The following is a 22,301-nucleotide window of genomic DNA, read 5'->3' on the forward strand; positions in this document are numbered from 1 at the left end:
ATAGGTACTACTGAACTATTTTCAAATGTAATGTGGCCTGTGTGGTCCAGGGGTTAGTGTCACTGACCCTGGCACACACGTACAGCCTAGGCTTACAGAATTAGCATGAGTTTGAATTGGACCCACTGTCCTTCTGACTCGCAATCTTTCCTATCTCCTCTTCACTATACTGGCTCAATAAAAAAATACATATACATTTAGCTCCAAAGGTATTGGGACAGTGACAAAGGTTTTGTTGTTCTGGAACTGTACTCCAGCACTTTGGATTTGAATTGATTCAATGACTATCTGCCAAGGCAGCATCTACTCTTCTTGGGGTCCGGCAAAATTAAGGCAGTTATACAATTTTAAAAACATTACAAAACATTCATTACAGAATTCACAACACACTAAGTATCTACCCTCAGGCCCACACTCCACAATCCATGTGTACGTGTGTGTATAGTGCGTATGTTATCATGTGTGTGTCTGTGCCTATGTTTGTGTTGCTTCACAGTCCCCTCTGTTCCATAAGGTGTTTTTTTATCTGATTCCACTGCTGGCATCAGTTACCTGATGTGGAATAGAGTTCCATGTAGTCGTGGCTCTATGTAGTACTGTGCGTCTCCCATAGTCTGTTCTGGACTTGGGGACTGTGAAGAGACCTCTGGTGGCTTGTCTTGTGGGATATGCCCGGGTGTCTGAACTGTGCGCTAGCCGTTTAAACAGTGCTTTCAACATGTCAATAGCTCTCAATACTATCAGGTTAAAGTGCAAACAGCTTTAATTTTAGGGTATTTTCATTCATATCAGATGAACCATTTTGAAATTACTACACTTATTGTACATAGTCCCTCCATTTTAGGGGACCAAAAGTATTCTGACAAATTAACTTTTGTATTAAAGTAGTAAAAAGTTTAGTATTTTGTCCCATATTCCTAACACACAATGATTAATTACATCAAGCTGGTGACTTTACAAACTTGTTGGATGTATTTGCAGTTTGTTTGGTTGTGTTTCAGATTATTTTGAAGCCCATAGAAATGAATAGTAAATAATGTATTGTGTCATTTTGGAGTAACTTTTATTGTAAATAAGAATATAATGTTTCTAAACACTTAATGTGGATGCTACCACGATTACGGATAGTCCTGAGTGAGAAAGTTAGACGCACAAATATATATAAGATATTTATGCCTCTAACTTCCTCACTCATATATATCCACGTTTCATTCAGGATGATCTGTAATCATGGTAGCATCCACATTAATGTAGAGGTGTTTAGAAACATATTATATTCTTATTTACAATAAATTAATCTGAAACACACACAAATTTGTAGTCACAAGCTTGATATAGTCACTGCGTGCTACGAATATGGGAACAAATACTAAACTTTAATACACATAAAAGTGAATGACAGTGTCTATCCAAATCATCTTGCCTCCTGGACCCTGTCCGCACATTTCAAAGCTACATTGAGACAATGATTTATCAGTGACCCAAGCCCTGCTCAGATAATCCCTACCATTGTGTCGCTGAGTTGTCATAGTGCTGCTGCAAATGTACATTGTCCCATGGGAGTTGGCAGTCATAATGTAAGTAACCTAATGTCCCTCTAACTTCCCTAAATGCCTCTGTCAATTTTGCAGCTATTGTATGCAGTAATCATGATCCTATGAACCTGAATTATACTGTTAGCACTTAGGCAGTTTTCCCTAGTAGGAGGTCCACTGTGTGCAACTCACCCTACAACTTACCCTCAGCTCAAACATAAATAGCACTGTCGTGTATACCTCAGATAAGTCTCCCAGTAAACCAATAAAAAACAAACAAAAATCGCAGAAAAGTGCTAAAAATAGCCCACGTTAACATATGCAACCTAAGAAGCAAGGTTTATGAAATTGTTAACTTGCTAGTAACAGATGACATGCGTATACTGACTAACTCTGAAACTTACTTAGATAATGCCTTTGATGATACAGTGGTAGCAATACATGGTTCAACAGCTTCAGAAGAGGCACATGCCAATGTTGGAAGTGTTGCCGTTTATGTTCAAAGTCATATTCCTGTAAGGCTTAGAGAGGATCTCATGTCAAATGAGATAATATGGCTACAGGTTCACCTGCCTAACCTAAAACCCATTATTGTGGGAAGCTGTTTTAGACCACCAAGTGCTAACAGTCAGTATCTGGATAACATGTGTGAAATGCTTGATAATGTATGTGATATCAACAGAGGTATATTTTCTGGGTGATTTCAATATTGACTGGCTTTTATCAAGCTGTCCACTCAAGAAAAAGCTTAAAACTGTAACCAGTGCATGCAACCTGGTTCAGGTTATCAGTCAACCTACCAGAGTAGTTACAAACAGCACAGGACTCAAGTCATCAATATGTATTGATCACATCTTTACTAATGCTGCAGAAATGTGCTTGAAAGCAGTATCCAGATCGGATGTAGTGATCACAATTTAGTAACCATATCTAGGAAAACCAAAGTTCCAAAGGCTGGGCATAAAATAGTGTATAAGAGGTCATACAATAAGTTTTGTAGTGATTCCTATGTTGTTGATGTAAATAATATTTGTTGGTCCGTGGTGTGTAATGAGGAGCAAACAGATGTTGCACTTGACACTTATGAAATTGCTTATCCCAGTTACTAATAAGCAAGCACACATTACGAAAAGTAATGTAAAAATCCCCTTGGATGGATGAGAAATTGAAAAAATGGTATGGTTGCTACACAACCGATTGGCAAACATACTGCAAATAGAGAAATCATGTGACTAAACTGAATAAAAATAAACTACACTTTGAAACCAAGATAAATTAAATAAAGAAGCTTTGGAGCACATTCAATGAAATTTTGGGTCTGACAACTTGGATGGAAACTACTGAGGATAATAGCGGATGAGATTACCACTCCTTTTTGCCATATCTTCAATTAAAGCCTACTACAAAGTGTGTGCCCTCAGACCTGGTGGGAAGCAAAAGTAATTCTGCTACCTAAGAATTAGGGATGCACGATATAATCGGTGAACATATCTGAATTGGCCGACATTAGCTAAAAATGGCAACATCGGTATTGGCCGATGTCTAGTTTAACGCCGATGTGCAAAAACGATGTCAAAGCTGACGTGCATACCTATATAACGTAGGTACATGCCTTAATGACTTCACGTAAAATGTTGCACTACACCTGCAACACAGCATTCATAACCTAGCCCACAATGTCTGCTATGTGGATCGAGCAGTCAACAAGTCCAGCAGTTATTTGAAAAAAAAAGAACATTTCAGCGAGACAACTCAAAGACGAAATCCATTAAAGCCAAGATAATGGAATTCATTGCCCTTGACAATCAACCGTTCTCTGCCATGGGTGATGTTGGCTTTCACCGACTGGTCGAGCACCGGTACACACTACCAAGTGTTCTATTTTTCAGATGTTGCCCTACCGGAGTTACACAGTAACAGCGTCACTTCTATTAGCTTCACAACATACATACTATAGAACGCTGTTTGGGTCTTTGCGTGTAAAAAAACATACAGTAGCACTTTTTTATTTATTTTTTATTTCACCTTTATTTAACCAGGTAAGCTGGTAAGTTGAGAACAAGTTCTCATATACAACTGCATTCTGGCCAAGATAAAGCAAAGCAGTGCATCACAAACAAAAAAACAGAGTTTAACATGGAATAAACAAGCGTACAGTCAATAACACAATAGAAAAAAAGAAAGTCTATATACAGTGTGTGCAAACGGCGTGAGGAGGTAAGGCAGTAAATAGGCCATAGTAGTAAAGTAATTACAATTTAGCAAATTAACACTGGAGTGATAGATGAGCAGATGGTGATGTGCAAGTAGAAATACTGGTGTGCAAAAGAGCAAAAAAGTAAATAAAAACAATATGGGGATGAGGTAGGTAGATTGGGTGGGCTATTTACAGATGGGCTATGTACAGGTGCAGTGATCTGTGAGCTGCTCTGACAGCTGTGGCTTAAAGCTAGCTTCAGTGATTTTTGCAGTTCGTTCCAGTCATTGGCAGCAGAGAACTGGAAGGAAAGGCGGCCAAAGGAGGTATTGGCTTTGGGATGGGTGCTGCTATGGTGACCAGTGAGCTGAGATAAGGCGGAGCTTTACCTAGCATAGACTCATAGATGACCTGGAGCCAGTGTTTCTGGCAACAAATATTTGGCGAGGGCCAGCACACTAGGTCGCAGTGGGGGGTGGTATATGGGGCTTTGGTGACAAAACGGCCAGTTGATTTGTACGGGTCCAGGTTTTGCAGCTCTTTCAGAACATCTGCTATCTGGATTTGGGTGAAGGAGAAGCTGGGGAGGCTTGGGCAAGTAGCTGCGGGGGGTGCGGAGCTGTTGGCCAGGTTGGGGTGGCCAGGAGGAAAGCATGGCCAGCCGTAGAGAAATGCTTATTGAAATTATTGAAATTTTACTTATTGAAATTGTGTGAGATTGAGGGCATCTAGCTTAGATTGTAGGACTGCCAGGGTGTTAAGCATATCCCAGTTTAGGTCACCTAACAGAACAATCTCTGAAGAAAGATGGGGGGCTATCAAGCGTTGTCAAAGCTGTACAAAAAAAGTCTGCAAACAAGAAAACAACGACCATGAACGATGTGTTTACAAAACCGCATTGGTAATAAAGCCTAATTTGTTTGACCACAACTTCGGGGGTAGCTAGTTTTAGCTTGGTACCTGGCTAGCACCAATACAATCAGCCTGAAAACAACGACCAGTAGAAACTGCAGTCATTTTCATTATTCTTAGCAATGATTCAGGAATTAGCTAGGTTGCCACTTGTTTTTTGCCTATTGAATTGAACTTTAGTTAATGAAAATAAATAGCTAGCCAGCTACTTAACCCTGTTGCCCAAATCTACCGTTATAAGCAACCAGCTAGCTTAATCTGGCTAGTGAGGCTCGACTGGACTTGGTTATGTGTTGTGAAGCTAGCCACAATAAGGATTAGGCACAAATAGTGGAATATGCGGTTTTCCTTCAAAATAAAAGTATGTCATTGACAGTGATGCAAATGAAAACAAATAGTAGAATTATCACATAATTTTATTTTGAAGGCTAACCGCAAAGTCCACTATTGGGGCTAATCCTTATTGTGGCTATCTTCACATCTGATGGGTCTGATGACTATTAATCAAAGTCTTATAAATTAGGGTTAGTTAAGATGATGCCGCCTAGCTATATAGTTAGCTAGCTAGCTAACTATAGCTACTGAAACAGATTGTCGTTTTTCTATGTTTTTGGGGAAGAACATAGCTAGCTCATGGATGCAAACAAACTCTTTTTTTATGACCAGCACTGTAGGTGCACGAGACAATTTTACCAGCATCATAGCATACGTACGTTGTGACATGAAATATAAGTGATAGTGTAATCAATGTGTAATAACAACGTAAAAAATGTATGTATGCGTTAAAATACTATGTGATGTGAACTCATAGTCAGGCCATGATTGGTCAACGAGCTAAGTTGACACGTCAAATAGTGTTATCTACTGGTCAATGTTTTATTTTTTGACATGCAAAGACCCAAACGGCGTTCCATTCAAATCCTGGTTGAGAATGAAACGACTGAGCAAATTAACAACGAAATAGAACAGCAAGTAAGTGAAAGAAATAGGTTTTCATTATGTTTTACTGGTAATGGGGACATACGTAAACGGCAACAAAATAACTTTTTGGTCAGTGCGGTGTGTGTGTGTAAGCTTTATTTAACTAGGCGAGTCAGTTAAGAACAAATTCTTATTTACAATGACGGCCTATCCCGGCCAAACCCTGACGACGCTGGGCTAATTGTGCGCCGCCCTTTAGGACTCCAGATCACGGCCGGATGTGATAGCCAGGATTCGAACCAGGGACTGTAGTGACACCTCTTGCACTGAGATGCAGTGCCTTAGACCGCTGCGTCCATGTGTGTGTGTTAACTATTTAACTGTACATTTTCAATAATCGGTTATCGGTATCTGTTTTTTTTGGCAAAGAAAATATCGGATATCGGTATCGGCCAAAATTGTCATATCGGTGCATCACTACTAAGAATAGTAAAGCCCCCCTTACTGGCTCAAGCCAACCAGACTGTTACCAAAAAATTGTGTTTGACCAGATACAATGCTATTTTACAGTAAACAAATTGACAAGCATGCTTAATAGGGAAGGACATTCAATAAGCACAGCACTTACACAAATGACTGAATGGCTGAGAGAAATTGCAGATAAAAAGATTGTGGTCGTTGTTGTGTTAGACTTCAGTGCAGCATTTGACATTATCAATCATAGCCTGCTACTGGAAAAAGTGTTATGGCTTTACATCCCCTGCTATATTGTGGATCGAGAGTTACCTGTCTAACAGAACACAGAGGGTGTTCAGTGGGGCCTCCAGGTAGAGTCAGGCATTTCCCAGGGCAGCTGTCTAGGCTCATTAATGTTTTCAATCTTAACTAATGACCTACCACTGGCTCTGAATAAAAGCCTGTGTGTCTATTGTATGCATGCTGATAACTCAACACTATACACGTCAGCTACTACAGCAAGTGAAATTACTGCAACACTTAAAGAGCTGCAGTCAGTTTCAGAATGGTGGCAAGAAATAAATTAGTCCTAAATATTACAAAAACTAAAAGCATTGTATTTGGGACAAATCATTCACTGCACCCTAAACCTCAACTAAATCTTGTAATGAATAATGTGGAAATTAAACAAGTTGAGGAGACGAAACTGCTTGGTATAACCTTGGGTTGTAAACTGTCATGGTCAAAACATATTGATGCAACAGTAGCTAAGATGGGGAGAGGTCTGTCCATAATAAAGCGCTCAGCCTTCTTAACAATGCTATCAATAAGGTAGGTGCTACAGGCCCTAGATTTGTCGCACCTGGACTACTTTCCAGTTATGTGGTCAGGTGCCACAAAGAGGGACGTAGGAAATGTACAACTGGCCCAGAACAGTGCAGCACGGCTGGCCCTTAAATGTACACGGAGAGCTAAAATTAATAATATGCATGTCAATCTCTCCTGGCTCAAGGTAGAGGAGAGATCGACTTCATCACTACTTGTATTTGTGAGAAGAATTGACATGTTGAATGCACTGAGTTGTTTGTTTAAACAACTAGCACACAGCTCAGACACCTATGCATACCCAATACATGCCAACAGAGGTCTATTCACAGATCCCAAGTCCAGCACAGACTATGGGCAGACACACAGTAAATAAAATAACATTTTATTGGTCACATACACGTGATTAGCAGATGTTATTGCAGGTGTAGCAAAATGCTAGTGCTTCTAGCTTCGATTGTGCAGTAATATCTAACAAATTACATGACATATACCCAATAAACACAATTCTAAGTAGGAATGAATTAAGACTGTATACATATGGACAAGTGATGTCAGAGCGGAACGGACTAAGACACAGTAGAATAGTATAGAAAAAAACAGTATATACAGTTGAAGTCCAGTCCAAGTCCAGTACAGTTGGAAGTTTACATACACTTAGGTTGGAGTCATTAAAACTTGTTTTTCAACCACTCCGCAAATTTCTTGTTAACAAACTATAGTTTTGGCAAGTCGGTTAGGACATGTACTTTGCGCATGACACAAGTAATTTTTCCAACAATTGTCTACAGACAGATTATTTCACTTATAAATGCACTGTATCACAATTCCAATGTGTCAGAAGTTTACATACACTAAGATGACTGAGCCTTTAAACAGCTTGGAAAATTCCAGAAAATGATGTCATTGCTTTAGAAGCTTCTGATAGGCTAATTGACATAATTGGAGTCAATTGGAGGTGTACCTGTGGATGTATTTCAAGGCCTACCTTCAAACTCGGTGCCTCTGCTTGACATCATCATGGGAAAATACAAATAAATCAGCCAAGACCTCAGAAAAAAATTGTAGACCTCCACAAGTCTGGTTCATCGGTGGAAGCAATTTCCAAACGCTTGAAGGTACCACATTCATCTGTACAAACAATAGTATGCAAGTATAAACACCATGGGACCACGCAGCCTTCATACCGCTCAGGAAGGAGACACGTTCTATCTCCTAGAGATGAACGTACCATGGTGCGAAAAGTGCAAATCAATCCCAGAACAGCAGCAAAAGACCTTGTGAAGATGCTGGAGGAAACCGGTACCAAAATATCTACATCCACAGTAAAACGAGTCCTATATCAACATAACCTGAAAGGCCGCTCAGCAAGGAAGAAGCCACTGCTCCAAAACCGCCATAAAATAGTCAGACTATGGTTTGCAACTGCACATGGGGACAAAGATCGTACTTTTTGGAGAAATGTCCTCTGGTCTGATGAAACAAAAATATAACTATTTGGCCATTAGGACCATCGTTATGTTTGGGGGAAAAAGGGGGAAGCTTGCAAGTCGAAGAACACCATCCCAAACGTGAAACACGGGGGTGGCAGCATCATGTTGTGGGGTGTTTTGCTGCAGGAGGGACTGGTACACTTCACAAAATAGATGGCTTCATGAGGAAGGAAAAGTATGTGGATATATTGAAGCAACATCTCAAGGCATCAGTTAAAGCTTGGTCGCAAATGGGTCTTCCAAATGGACAATGACCCAAGGCATACTTCCAAAGTTGTGGCAAAATGGCTTAAGGACAACAAAGTCAAGGTATTGGAGTGGCCATCACAAAGCCCTGACCTCAATCCTATAGAAAATTTGTGGGCAGAACTGAAAAAGTGTGTGCGAACAAGGAGGCCTACAAACCTGACTCAGTTGCACCAGCTCTGTCAGAAGGAATGGGCCAAAATTCACCCAACTTATTGTGGAAAGCTTGTGGAAGGCTACCCAAAACGTTGGACCCAAGTTAAACAATTTAAAGGCAATGCTACCAAATACTAATTGAGTGTACATAAACTTCTGACCCACTGGGAATGTGATGAAAGAAATAAAAGCTGAAATAAATCCCTCTCTACTATTATTCTGACTTGTCACGTTCTTAAAATATAGTGGTGATCCTAACTGACATAAGACAGGGAATTTTTATTAGGATTAAATGTCAGGAATTGTGAAAAACTAAGTTTAAATGTGCTTGGCGAAGGTGTATGTAAACTTCGAATTCAACTGTACATATGAGATAAGTAATGCAAGATATGTAAGCATTATTAAGTGAATGAGATACGGTAGAATAGTATAAAATGCAGTATGTACATACGAGATGAGTAACTCCACATATGTAAACATTATTAAGTGAATGAGATACGGTAGAATAGTATAAAATGCAGTATATACAGTGCCTTGCGAAAGTATTCGGCCCCCTTGAACTTTGCGACCTTTTGCCACATTTCAGGCTTCAAACATAAAGATAAAAAACTGTATTTTTTTGTGAAGAATCAACAAAAAGTGGGACACAATCATGAAGTGGAACGACATTTATTGGATATTTCAAACTTTTTTAACAAATCAAAAACTGAAAAATTGGGCGTGCAAAATTATTCAGCCCCTTTACTTTCAGTGCAGCAAACTCACAGAAGTTCAGTGAGGATCTCTGAATGATCCAATGTTGACCTAAATTACTAATGATGATAAATACAATCCACCTGTGTGTAATCAAGTCTCCGTATAAATGCACCTGCACTGTGATAGTCTCAGAGGTCCGTTAAAAGCGCAGAGAGCATCATGAAGAACAAGGAACACACCAGGCAGGTCCGAGATACTGTTGTGAAGAAGTTTAAAGCCGGATTTGGATACAAAAAGATTTCCCAAGCTTTAAACATCCCAAGGAGCACTGTGCAAGCGATAATATTGAAATGGAAGGAGTATCAGACCACTGCAAATCTACCAAGACCTGGCCGTCCCTCTAAACTTTCAGCTCATACAAGGAGAAGACTGATCAGAGATGCAGCCAAGAGGCCCATGATCACTCTGGATGAACTGCAGAGATCTACAGCTGAGGTGGGAGACTCTGTCCATAGGACAACAATCAGTCGTATATTGCACAAATCTGGCCTTTATGGAAGAGTGGCAAGAAGAAAGCCATTTCTTAAAGATATCCATAAAAAGTGTCGGTTAAAGTTTGCCACAAGCCACCTGGGAGACACACCAAACATGTGGAAGAAGGTGCTCTGGTCAGATGAAACCAAAATTGAACTTTTTGGCAACAATGCAAAACGTTATGTTTGGCGTAAAAGCAACACAGCTGAACACACCATCCCCACTGTCAAACATGGTGGTGGCAGCATCATGGTTTGGGCCTGCTTTTCTTCAGCAGGGACAGGGAAGATGGTTAAAATTGATGGGAAGATGGATGGAGCCAAATACAGGACCATTCTGGAAGAAAACCTGATGGAGTCTGCAAAAGACCTGAGACTGGGACGGAGATTTGTCTTCCAACAAGACAATGATCCAAAACATAAAGCAAAATCTACAATGGAATGGTTCAAAAATAAACATATCCAGGTGTTAGAATGGCCAAGTCAAAGTCCAGACCTGAATCCAATCGAGAATCTGTGGAAAGAACTGAAAACTACTGTTCACAAATGCTCTCCATCCAACCTCACTGAGCTCGAGCTGTTTTGCAAGGAGGAATGGGAAAAAATTTCAGTCAAACTGATAGAGACATACCCCAAGCGACTTACAGCTGTAATCGCAGCAAAAGGTGGCGCTACAAAGTATTAACTTAAGGGGGCTGAATAATTTTGCACGCCCAATTTTTCAGTTTTTGATTTGTTAAAAAAGTTTGAAATATCCAGAAACGTTGTTCCACTTCATGATTGTGTCCCACTTGTTGTTGATTCTTCACAAAAAAATACAGTTTTATATCTTTATGTTTGAAGCCTGAAATGTGGCAAAAGGTCGCAAAGTTCAAGGGGGCCGAATACTTTCGCAAGGCACTGTACATACGAGATGAGTAACTCCACATATGTAAACATTATTAAAGTGACTAGTGTTCCATTCCTTAAAGTGGCCAGTGATTCCTAGTCTATGCCTATAGGCAGCAGCCTCTAATGTGTTAGTGATGGCTGTTTAATAGTCTGATGGCCTTGAAATAGAAGCTGTTTTTCAGTACTACATAGAGCTATGACTACATGGAAGTCTATTCCACATCAAGTAACTCATGCAATCAGTAAAATCTGATGTAAAAAAACCTGATAAAAATACACCTTATGGGGGCCTCCCGGGTGGCGCAACTGGCCGCGACCGGGAGGTCCGTGGGGCGACGCACAATTGGCCCAGCGTCGTCCGGGTTAGGGAGGGGTTGGCCGGTAGGGATATCCTTGACTCATCGCGCACCAGCGACTCCTGTGGCGGGCCGGGGGCAGTGCACGCTAACCAAGGTTGCCAGGTGCACGGCTGGCTTCCGGGTTGGATGCGCGCTGTGTTAAGAAGCAGTGTGGCTTGGTTGGGTTGTGTGTCGGAGGACGCATTACTTTTTTCAACCAAGGTTGCCAGGTGCACGGTGTTTCCTCCAACACATTGGTGCGGCTGGCTTCCGGGTTGGATGCGCGCTGTGTTAAGAAGCAGTGCGGCTTGGTTGGGTTGTGTGTCGGAGGACGCATTACTTTTTTCAACCTTCGTCTCTCCCGAGCCCGCACAGGAGTTGTAGCAATGAGACAAGATAGTAGCTATTAAAAACAATTTAAAAAATGGAACAGAGAGGACTGTGGAGACACACACACACACACACACACACACACACAGATTTTGCGTTGTAGATATGTGGATATGTGGTAGTAGAGTAGTGGCCTGAGGGCAGACACTTAATGTGTTGTGAAATGTTTTTAAAATTGTATATAATTGCCTTAATGTTGATTGGCCCCAGGAAGTGGGGATAGATAATAAAAACAAATACAATTACATGAATTTGTCCCAATACTTTTGGTCCCCTAAAATGGTTTACTCGATATGGATGAAAATATCTTCAAATTAATAGTAATTGTATCATTTGCTAAAGTACAGAGCCAAAACAACAAAAAATGTCTCCCTGTATACATAAAGGGTAAAAATTAATACCAACCTTGGAAGTCTTGGCATAGTACAGAGTCCTCCCACGCAGTTTGAAGTAGCGTCTCTTCCAGCGCTGGAACGAGTTGGTCTGTTTTACCAATTTGCCCTCTTTCAGGATCGTCTGCACAGGATGACAACGTAGGGAGACTAGTCAGTGACGTCCCCATCCTCCCAAACACACACACACACTAAAGTACATGCACATACACACAAACACAAGTGATGCATGGGATCATCAATGTGCAGCCTTATCAAAACATCAACCCCATGACTATATAAATAGGTAAGAATATAATATCATCATGAACCACACAACCTTTTCTCGGGAACGTCTGTGAAATCGATTGTATGATCCCCTGAGCTGCACTAACAATGCCAGCCATTCACAATGTCTGAACGATGTCTCCCTTAATCTACCAAGCTTAGCTACCCGAACCCCTGCAGCACAGAGCACTCTTACCACCAGCACCGTTATATCATCTGTCTGCACAGAGATATAGCCTAGCCTAGCTCCTCTACTCTGACATATAGGGGGTTTGGACAGTAGCATTGGCCATGGTTGATTTACATATCCAGGGAGGCAGAGTCACTGAACTGGGCTTGACATTAAAGACATTGCCAAAGCTGGAGAGCGGAGACACACAGTCAGTTCACAAATAAACCCACCTAGTGTCTAAATTTAGGAAGGAGGTAGGCCTACTATCTTGAATTCTACCTAACCAATTAGAGACTCAGCAAAAAAAGATAGGGTGTGTCCCAAAATCTCCAACCTTCTTCCAAAGTGTACCCTTGCAAACTCCATGGCATGGATTTAAATGCATAGGAAGAAGTTACTGGAAGAAGTTGCTCACCATTGTTAAATCTATGCGAAAAAGTCAGAGAGTGGAGTATTGGGACTTAGCCTTCCAGTGGAGACAACATTTTGGGTGAGCATCCAATGTTAGCATTAGGGGCAACCAGAGAATTGTTGATGAACCAACATTTTGCTCTCACCACATGCTCTCCACAGTCATCCTCTGCTTTGAAAAGCAGTGCTGCGCAGTAAAGCATCACCTAAGGCAGGGATATTCAAAACCAATTCTGGAGGTCCAGAGTACTGCTGGTTTTCTGTTCTACCTGATAATTTTACCCACTTGGTATCCCAGGTCTAAATCAGTCCCAGGTGAAAATCAGCAGTGGAACTGGCTTTGAAGTCCAGATTTGAATACATCTAAATCTAAGCAGTCAGTCATAACTACAGTGTTACAGTGACGTATTACCGCCAGTCCGCCACACCGGTAACTCCAAAGCTGTGCTTTGATGCTGCTGATGGTCAATAATAATCTACCAAACATGCTAAATGCCAGTCAGTAATGGCCTGGTACTCAGCACTCTATTGGCACTCTAATCCCTCTGACATCAATGCAAATGCTTTCGAAAATCAAATCAAACATCATGAGAGACCATGAGCTCACGTTGCCCAATTTTCTATTGGTTAAGCAATTACGTGAGAAAACAGAGTTTTGATGGCCTCTATTAAAAAGAGGAGGATCCCATCAGCTTAATAGGCTAGGCCTACTATATTAAGCACATTGCTTCACTTTATAACAGGAGTATAGCCTACCTGGCTGGCATGAAAATGAACTAAGGGAAAAGCGTCCTCCATTCGCTATTTATATGCATAGATCATCCCCCCCTGCTTCTGACAGGTGAATGATAAATAGTCCATTCTAAAATATATTTAAAAAATGTCACATATTATTTAATACATGTAAAAGACCAGATTAAATGGACAATAGTCTGATGGGCGACAATATTATCATTTGTGAATGATGTATTATCTATCACTTGTGAATGATGCCCAGTGTGTGAAAAGATCATTTTGACTGGCCACTATCTAAAAGAGGATCCAGCTTTCTCGTGCTGCTTAAAATGAAGCACATTAATTAGCACGACCCTAAGCACACAGCCAAGACAACGCAGGAGTGAGACTTTGGAACAAGTCTCTGAACGTCCTTGAGGAGGAAATTATTTTCCAAAAACAAACTTTTAAGTAGCACTGACCCAACAATGATAAATAGTGAATATGCACAGTGCGCACTCACATGGAAATCACCGGGGAGATGACAGATGCTCTCCGCTGGTGCTATACTGTTGTTCGCTCAATTAGGTTGATAATTTTTGATAACTAAAAAGACATAATAGTCCTTTCATTGTCTTCGTTCTACAGCAATAACCATTTTCTTTCCAAATTATGTTTACCTGCAATTGTATTTTGAAAATTGCGGTATGCCTGGCTTGGCCTCTACTTTTCACAGAGACGCAACTCAACAATAATATGGTCAAATTGCTCTCTGCCTTTCCTTCCGACTGTAAACAATACAATTTAAAACAATACACAATTTATTATAAAAAATAAGCTAAATATCTCTGTGGCCAAAATCATGTTTTAGTAGCCTATTTTGAATGATTGTATTTTTTTTTGTATAAACAGGAGTAGGTGATGAGACTAATGAAGTGTGCAGCCTGAGCAAGGAGAGAGCATGCCTTTCATGCGACTTCTTTCAAATCATTAGAGTCGAATGCAGCCTTAGAATGTATTAAATCAAAGCATATAGCTTAACTTTTGTATCACAACTAAAGTTACATAAATAACTCAAAATGAAGCATATGAGAACCTGTTTCTTTGTTAACCGCTCAACACAGAATAGCCACATTTGCACACTCCTGACACTCCCTCGAAATCGCATGGAGAAAATGCATTTTCTATTTTATTCAGCTATGTTCAATTGTATTCTTCATACTATAAAATAATGCCAAGGAATTCTAAGCAAATCTTGTCTGCTAAATGAACTAGCATAGCCCACAGCCATATAACATAGCCAGATATGAGGGTATGCTGTTCTTTTAAAATAGATTACATTTTCTTCATATCATGTTTCTTTAGACCTGTCTAAAATAAATAATGTATTTATTGTGATGGTGTAGGCTATATTACATGGATTTAGACTGAAAATGTAGACGTTCCAAAAGGTCTGTATCAGTGGCTTGTAGGCTGTGTGTGGAAGCCAGGAGATACTAAACGTGTTAATGTTAATTAATGGTCCAATACCTGTGAGACCTGAAGTTATTTGCATGACAATCACTGGTTGACCGCCACAGCCCTAGTCATAACAGCTTTATCATCATAGCATAGCTTTATTTTAAAATTTTAAAAGGCTTTGAAGGTCTGAGGTGAATATGATTCCTTGTTAACGAGAAAGTTAGCCTAATACTGTGGTAGCCAATATGACTGTAAGAATGGGCACAGAGCTGCCACCATGGCTATAAATTAATTTCAATAGGAACTGCTGCTCAATGGGTGGTAGCAGGTGACAGCTTAGCTCTGGTCCAGGGCGTTAGTGTGCCTTCCGCTACCAACGGTTAGTATAGGAAAAATGTGTTGTGTACACACAAAATTTAGCAGCTTAGGAACAAATATAAAAGGAAGTAATTAACAAGACTGAAGCGCAACAACAATGAAATGAGAGCCAGCTAAACATGAAAAGGAAGAGCCCCGATGGACACAGTTTTTGTTTACTGCAATCCCCTGGTTTTCCATGAGAATGATGTAGTTGGTGTGGACTGCTTCAATCTCGTACTCCATTACTTAATTAAGGATCTGACCCTTTTTTTCAATTTTCACCTAAAATAACATACCCAAATCTAACTGCCTGTAGCTCAGGATCTGAAGCAAGGATATGCATATTCTCGATACCATTTGAAAGGAAACCCTTTGCCGTTTGTGGAAATGTGAAATTAATCTAGGAGAATTCTTTACTTATTTCACTTTTATTTAACCAGGTAGGCAAGTTGAGAACAAGTTCTCATTTACAATTGCGACCTGGGCAAGATAAAGCGAAGCAGTTCGACACATACAACAACACAGAGTTACACATGGAGTAAAACAAACATACAGTCAATAATACAGTAGAAAAATAACTCTATAAACAATGTGAGAAAATGAGGTGAGATAAGGGAGGTAAAGGAAAAAAAGGCCATGGTGGCGAAGTAAAAAAATATAGCAAGTAAAACACTGGAATGGTAGATTTGCAGTGGAAGAATGTGCAAAGTAGAGATAGAAATAATGGGGTGTAAAGGAGCAAAATAAATACAGTAGGGGAAGAGAGTTGTTTGGGCTAAATTATAGATGGGCTATGTACAGGTGCAGTAATCTGTGAGCTGCTCTGACAGCTGGTGCTTAAAGCTAGTGAGGGAGATAAGTTTTCCAGTTTCAGAGATTTTTGTAGTTCGTTCAAGTCATTGGCAGCAGAGAACTGGAAGGAGAGACCAAAGAAAGAATTGGTTTTGGGGGTGACCAGAGATATACTTGCTGGAGCGCGTGCTACAGGTGGGTGCTGCCATGGTGACCAGCGAGCTGAGATAAGGGGGGGGGGGGCTTTACCTAGCAGGGTCTTGTAGATGACCCGGAGCCAGTGGGTTTGGCGAAGAGTATGAAGCGAGGACCAGCCAACGAGAGTGTACAGGTCGCAGTGGTGGGTATTATATGGGGCTTTGGTGACCAAACGGACGGCACTGTAATAGACTGCATCCAATTTATTGAGTAGGGTATTTGAGGCTATTTTGTAAATGACATCGCCGAAGTCGAGGATCGGTAGGATGGTCAGCTTTACGAGGGTATGTTTGGCAGCATGAGTGAAGGATGCTTTGTTGTGAAACAGGAAGCCAATTCTAGATTTAACTTTGGATTGGAGATGCTTAATGTGAGTCTGGAAGGAGAGTTTACAGTCTAACCAGACACCTAGGTATTTGTAGTTGTCCACATATTCTAAGTCAGAACCGTCCAGAGTAGTGATACAGTGCGGGCAGCGATCAGTTGAAGAGCATGCATTTAGTTTTACTTGCATTTAAGAGCAGTTGGAGGCCACGGAAGGAGAGTTGTATGGCATTGAAGCTTGCCTGGAGGGTTGTTAACACAGTGTCCAAAGAAGGGCCAGACGTATACAGAATGGTGTCATCTGCGTAAAGGTGGATCAGAGAATCACCAGCAGCAAGAGCGACATCATTGATGTATACAGAGAAGAGAGTCGGCCCGAGAATTGAACCCTGTGGCAGTCCCGTAGAGACTGGCAGAGGTCCGGACAATAGGCCCTCCGATTTGACACGCTGAACTCTATCAGAGAAGTAGTTGGTGAACCAGGCGAGGCAGTCATTTGAGAAACCAAGGCTGTTGAGTCTGCACATAAGAATGTGGTGATTGACAGAGTTGAAAGCTTTGGCCAGGTCTGCACAGTATTGGCACTTATCGATGGCGGTTATGATATCGTTTAGGTCTGGCTAAAATCCTAAAATGTGGGTTTTATCAACCCCACCACTTGCCATTGTACAAAACTAGTTTATGGCTGCGCCTCAAAAAATTACAGTTTGAAATTAACCAATTAAGATTTGAAGTGTGATTACAACATGTGCATACAGTAGGCTCTAGTTGTTTTAACGGAATAGCCTGAAAAAAGATCTTCAGCTCAGATTTACTCAAGAGGCATTAAGTCTCTGCATGGTCAATCCGACATCTGCTGCGGCCGTACAGCATTTACTGTGATGCGGTCTCCGCAGAAGTCAGAGCATTCATGCCCGATGTCGACCAGATGCATAAGCGTTTTGTTTGGCCAGATTTCCGTACTTGACGCACGTGCTTCGCTTTTCAACTAGCTTAAAGCTACCTAGTTGGAGTCTATGTGTGTACTTCTGTTTGTACCACCACACAGCAAAGCAATGCAAAAGTTGAAAATATTAAACGCATGGGGTACACAGAACGCCCTGCAGCCTAATGAGGCACCCCCAACGTAGCATTGCGAACTGCTCCATTGACAGTGAATGACTTCCACCGGAACGTAAATACTTTGATGAATTTGGTAGACATGAGGCATCGTATTTCTTGTGCTTCGCAGAGCTGTTGTGAAGGAAGTTGTCAAGGAAGTGAGTTTGCGTTTATACAAAACCTCCCTCCCACATCTACCGTCAACCAATCATGTAAATGCAGAGCTAAACAGACCTATAAAAGCCCTCCGCATTGTTACACAATTTGAGAGGCACACGGTGATGCGGTACGGAGCTCGATTTGGCATCCACAAGTCTCTGGAGCCTCCGCAATTGCTAATACATGTCATGTCTCAAAATCTATCTTACCTCTATATTGTTTTATGTCCTCCGGAGTAGAGAAAATTGATGACGAGTTCAACGGCGTAGTTCGTTTTTGTGTTTCTTTTAACAATAAGTAGGTTAGTACTCGCACAGCATCCAGCCCAGCTGACAATGCTATTTTCCTGATTTTAGACCACTTTTTTTGTTAACCCTTTTACCTAACCCTTTCCCTAACATTTAACCTAACTCTAACTTTGGTGAATGGATGGCACCGGAGGAGATGGGCACCGTTTTACGGGCTCCTGACCAATTGTGCTATTTTGTGTGTTTTTATGCTCCGTTTTAAACGTTATTTTGTACGTAATGTTTCCGCCATCGTTTCCTATGACCGAAAAGCACTTCAGGACATCAGAACAGCAATTAAGCACCTCCAAATGGACGAGGACCTTTTCTTTAATGAGTCGGATGCGAAGGATATACAGCTCTTCCCGGACCAGACCTAAATTCACATAATTCGTAAGAAGAGGAGACGCCGCTACAGAGGTCGACAAGCCGGAAGCCTGGCGAGACTGCTTCGGCAAGTGGATAATCTGCCTTTACCCTCCGTTCTACTGGCTAACGTGCAATCACTGGAGAATAAACTGAATAAGCTCCGTTCAAGACTATCCTATCAAAGGGACATTAACAAGAAATTTGTGGAGTGGTTAAAAAACTAGTTTTAATGACTCCAACCTAAGTGTATGTAATCTTCCGACTTCAACTGTATATGAAGGATCATCAAGCACCAACAGGCTTGACCAATACAAGGGTTGAAAAATTAGTGGCCATCCGGGCAAATTTTAGGCTTTTTGAGCCTGACAATGAGCCATCCTCAACAAGATTGGAAAGTGACCGTGAAGATGAGGCCTCAGAGCCTCAGAGTCTGATGTTCAAGAGGTGGACTTTAAGGAGGTCCAGGGAGAAGCGGAAGTCCAGGGAGAAGCAATGGAAGCTTGAGAGGAAGACAACCAAAGCTTTAGTTTCTAGACTATCTAGACTATTTTATAGATGTATGTTGAAAACGTTTTTGGGAGATACGATGGATCATTGGGAATCATTCAATATTCCCTTTCTTTTGTTGTTCAGTGAAATCCTCCCATGTGAAGAGTCAACTCATTTCATTCAAGTTCGTAACTAAATCGTTTTTTAAATTTCTATTGGAAGGATTTTATAATTTTCAATTATGTCTACTTATGATAAGGTAAAAGGTTTATGTTTCTGTCTCCATATGATATGGTAAATATATCCATTGCAAAAAACATCTACATTTAAATGGAATTAATATTAATTTGCATATATTTCCGTTACTTCCCAAATATTCCTATGGGATGTTTCCACCTCTGAATAATCCCCAAACTGTGCAAACCTAGTCTGAATACTTTCTGAATGCACTGAACGCTGCTGCTACTCTGTGTTTATTATCTATGCATAGTCACGTTACCCATACCTACATGTAGATATTACCTTGACTATCCTGTAGCCCTACACATTGTACCCCTTCTATATAGCCCCGTTATTCCTTTTTTATTGTGTTACTATTTTTTCTTTAGCATTATTATGCATTGTTGGTTAATAAGGGCTCGTAAGTAAGCATTTCAAGGTAATGTTGTTGTATTCGGCATGTGACAAATACAATTTTACAGGACTTGAACCCTAATCCCTAGCCTAGCTAATGTTAGCCAGCTATCCACAACTAAATGGATTTCGTAACATATCATAAGAAATGGATGATGGACATTCCCACATTAATACATACCATACGAAACATAGCATAATACATGGAGCAGCTTGGATTTAGGTAAAGAATAATACAAAATGCTCAGAGTCTCGGTTGAATTACAGCATTCCCCCTGGGCACACACTGGTTGAATCAACGTTGTTTCCACATTTCAATGAAATTACATTGAACCAACATTGAATAGACGTGGAATTAATGTTTTTCATCTGTAATTCTTCTTCTTTTATTTATTATGTTACCAATAATATTGGCATGTTAATAATATTTTCTGACTACAATTAATGTGTCATCTTTTAACTCAAATCTGTTAGCTTTCAAAATGTAAGTAGGTATATCTAGCTGTCGCACCTGGTGTCATAGACGTAACGTAGTAAACGTAAATCCAGAACACGCAAATTAGTATGATATGTTGTGTTTGGTACGCTTACATAAGACAGGGTGGATGGGCGAGCGTATAACACGAACGTCCAGCAACAAAGGTTGCGAGCTCAAATCTCATCACAGACTGTAATATTTGTGTTGTGGAGAAATGACCAGGCAGGAGACGGGAGTACAGTTAGTTTTCGTTTAGTCAAAACCCCTCGTGCTCTACAGTTCCCGGCACCCCAGTGCGCATGTGCATTTCCTATTAGGTGTAGTAACGTAACACTGCCGTAATGCATTACTGCTTAGTAACAGCACAGTAACTAATATAAACATATGTAGATCCCAGATACTACACAGACAACTTTAGCATTTTAACTAATTAACTACTTACTATGTTTTAGCTACTTTGCAACTTAGCATGTTAGCTAACCCGTCCCTTAACTGCAACCCTTCCCCTAACCAAAACTTAACCATTTAACTAACTCCTAAACTTAACCCTAAATCATAGCCTAGCTAACGGATTTACGTACAGAATAATACGAAATGCTCTGAGACCAGGTTTCGGCCAGCCAACTGACAACACATTCTGATGTTCTCGTCCTATGCTTTGTATAAACCCAGAGAATATATTGGTTCCTTTCTTTCCTTCCTTTCTAAATACAGCAATGTGAACGCAAATAGGACTCGGCCCACAAAATAGGTGAAGTGAAGTGGCAAAACAGTTGAGTCCTCTTTCAAAGGCAAGGGCAGTGTGAATACAACGACAACTGTTATTTAGCTTGTTTTTTTTCTTCTCAGAGTTCACTTTAAAGAGGACTGAAATCGGTTATTTTAAAAAAAGGGGCCTATATGTGAAATCACTCTTGAAAGGAAAATCATTAGCCTGTCTCCAATGTACAATATTGTATATTACAACATATTTGTTGGCAGATAAGTGCTCCTGAAAACGTATAGATAGTTATGAATATCAAACGAGATGCCGAATGAATCAATTGCGATAGTAGTTAGAAGCAAAAACTAGCTAGAGCTGGCCAACAGAATCGAGGAGTATCATATTGCTATGAAACAGCTGGCCATTCACATATGGAGCTATTTAGCAGCAGCAATCCACGGATTTAATATATTTTAAGTTAAAATAGATTAAGGTTTAGATGGAGGTTAGCTAACGTTACGATTTATCAACACTCAGTAATGATACCGTTAGGTGTGGTGCTGATGATAGTACAGTAACGTTACTGATATCGAGAGCTCGAGCTATTATAGTTCCAGCTAGCGCAAGCGAGACCTGTCCGGGGACCCTACTCGCCATCTTGCGGATGTAGAGAGACAGGAAAGAGCGGTGTTTCCCATCTGGCCTCGCAAAGCTAGAAAATTAGCATAGCGGATGGAGAGAACAGCTACCGAAAAGTATGGTCGCATTTGGCTTTGAATCGCAATGTTACCAATGCAATTACAGGTTACCTTGCTTCGTATCTGACCCGATGTGGAAACTTTGCGTATTAATGTCTGCGGAGATCCATGTTCCTGCTCTGGTTCACTATCCGAAGATTCATCCAGGCATCTTGCCGTGGCCTCGACTCGGACTGCCACCGCCATATCATTCGCCCCCAGGGAATGATATATACAATGAGTGGAAGGTGGAGTCAAGAGGAATTAGCACCCCCTTGTGTTCAAGACAGGGCAAAGCAGCACCACTCCGGGTTTTTCTCAACTCATGCATCCTCCTGCTCCTCACGCCTTCTTTTGGAAAAGGGTCAAAGGTAATCGAGGAGAGGCGGCGAGGAGAAGGAAAGATTACGAAAATGCGCTTGTATGAAGTTGATGTCAATTCGTGACCCAATCAGTTCTTTCAAATGAATCTGTTCTGAGCTGCACTTCATAATGCAATTGAATCCCACATTAATTATGACAGACTGACTCAATTTCCTGATGCTGGTTTGAAATGTTTGGGAGCAGCTTATTGATGTCCTGTACTCGTGCTCCTGGATAGCACAACATTTTTGCTCCTGTCAGTGGAAATATATTGCATATTGTAATATTTCAAAATACAATCG

The 22,301-nt window shown here is 40.8% G+C and overlaps 1 protein-coding gene across 1 annotated transcript in view; it reads right to left on the reverse strand.

Moving 5' to 3' along the window:
- The window catches only part of LOC139393149 (diacylglycerol kinase delta), a 108,356-nt gene extending 86,497 nt beyond the window's left edge, over positions 1 to 21,859 (reverse strand). Inside the window, exons 1-2 of the mRNA XM_071141522.1 lie at positions 21,709 to 21,859; positions 11,995 to 12,105 (exon numbers count right to left, since the gene is read on the reverse strand). Of these exons, the coding sequence (XP_070997623.1) occupies positions 11,995 to 12,105; positions 21,709 to 21,843 (246 nt within the window). The 5' untranslated portion in view covers positions 21,844 to 21,859. The remainder of the gene's footprint in view (positions 1 to 11,994; positions 12,106 to 21,708) is intronic.
- Positions 21,860 to 22,301: the final 442 nt, after the last annotated feature.

This window comes from Oncorhynchus clarkii, chromosome 33, assembly GCF_045791955.1.
Source record: "Oncorhynchus clarkii lewisi isolate Uvic-CL-2024 chromosome 33, UVic_Ocla_1.0, whole genome shotgun sequence".
Taxonomy (NCBI): Eukaryota; Metazoa; Chordata; class Actinopteri; order Salmoniformes; family Salmonidae; genus Oncorhynchus; species Oncorhynchus clarkii.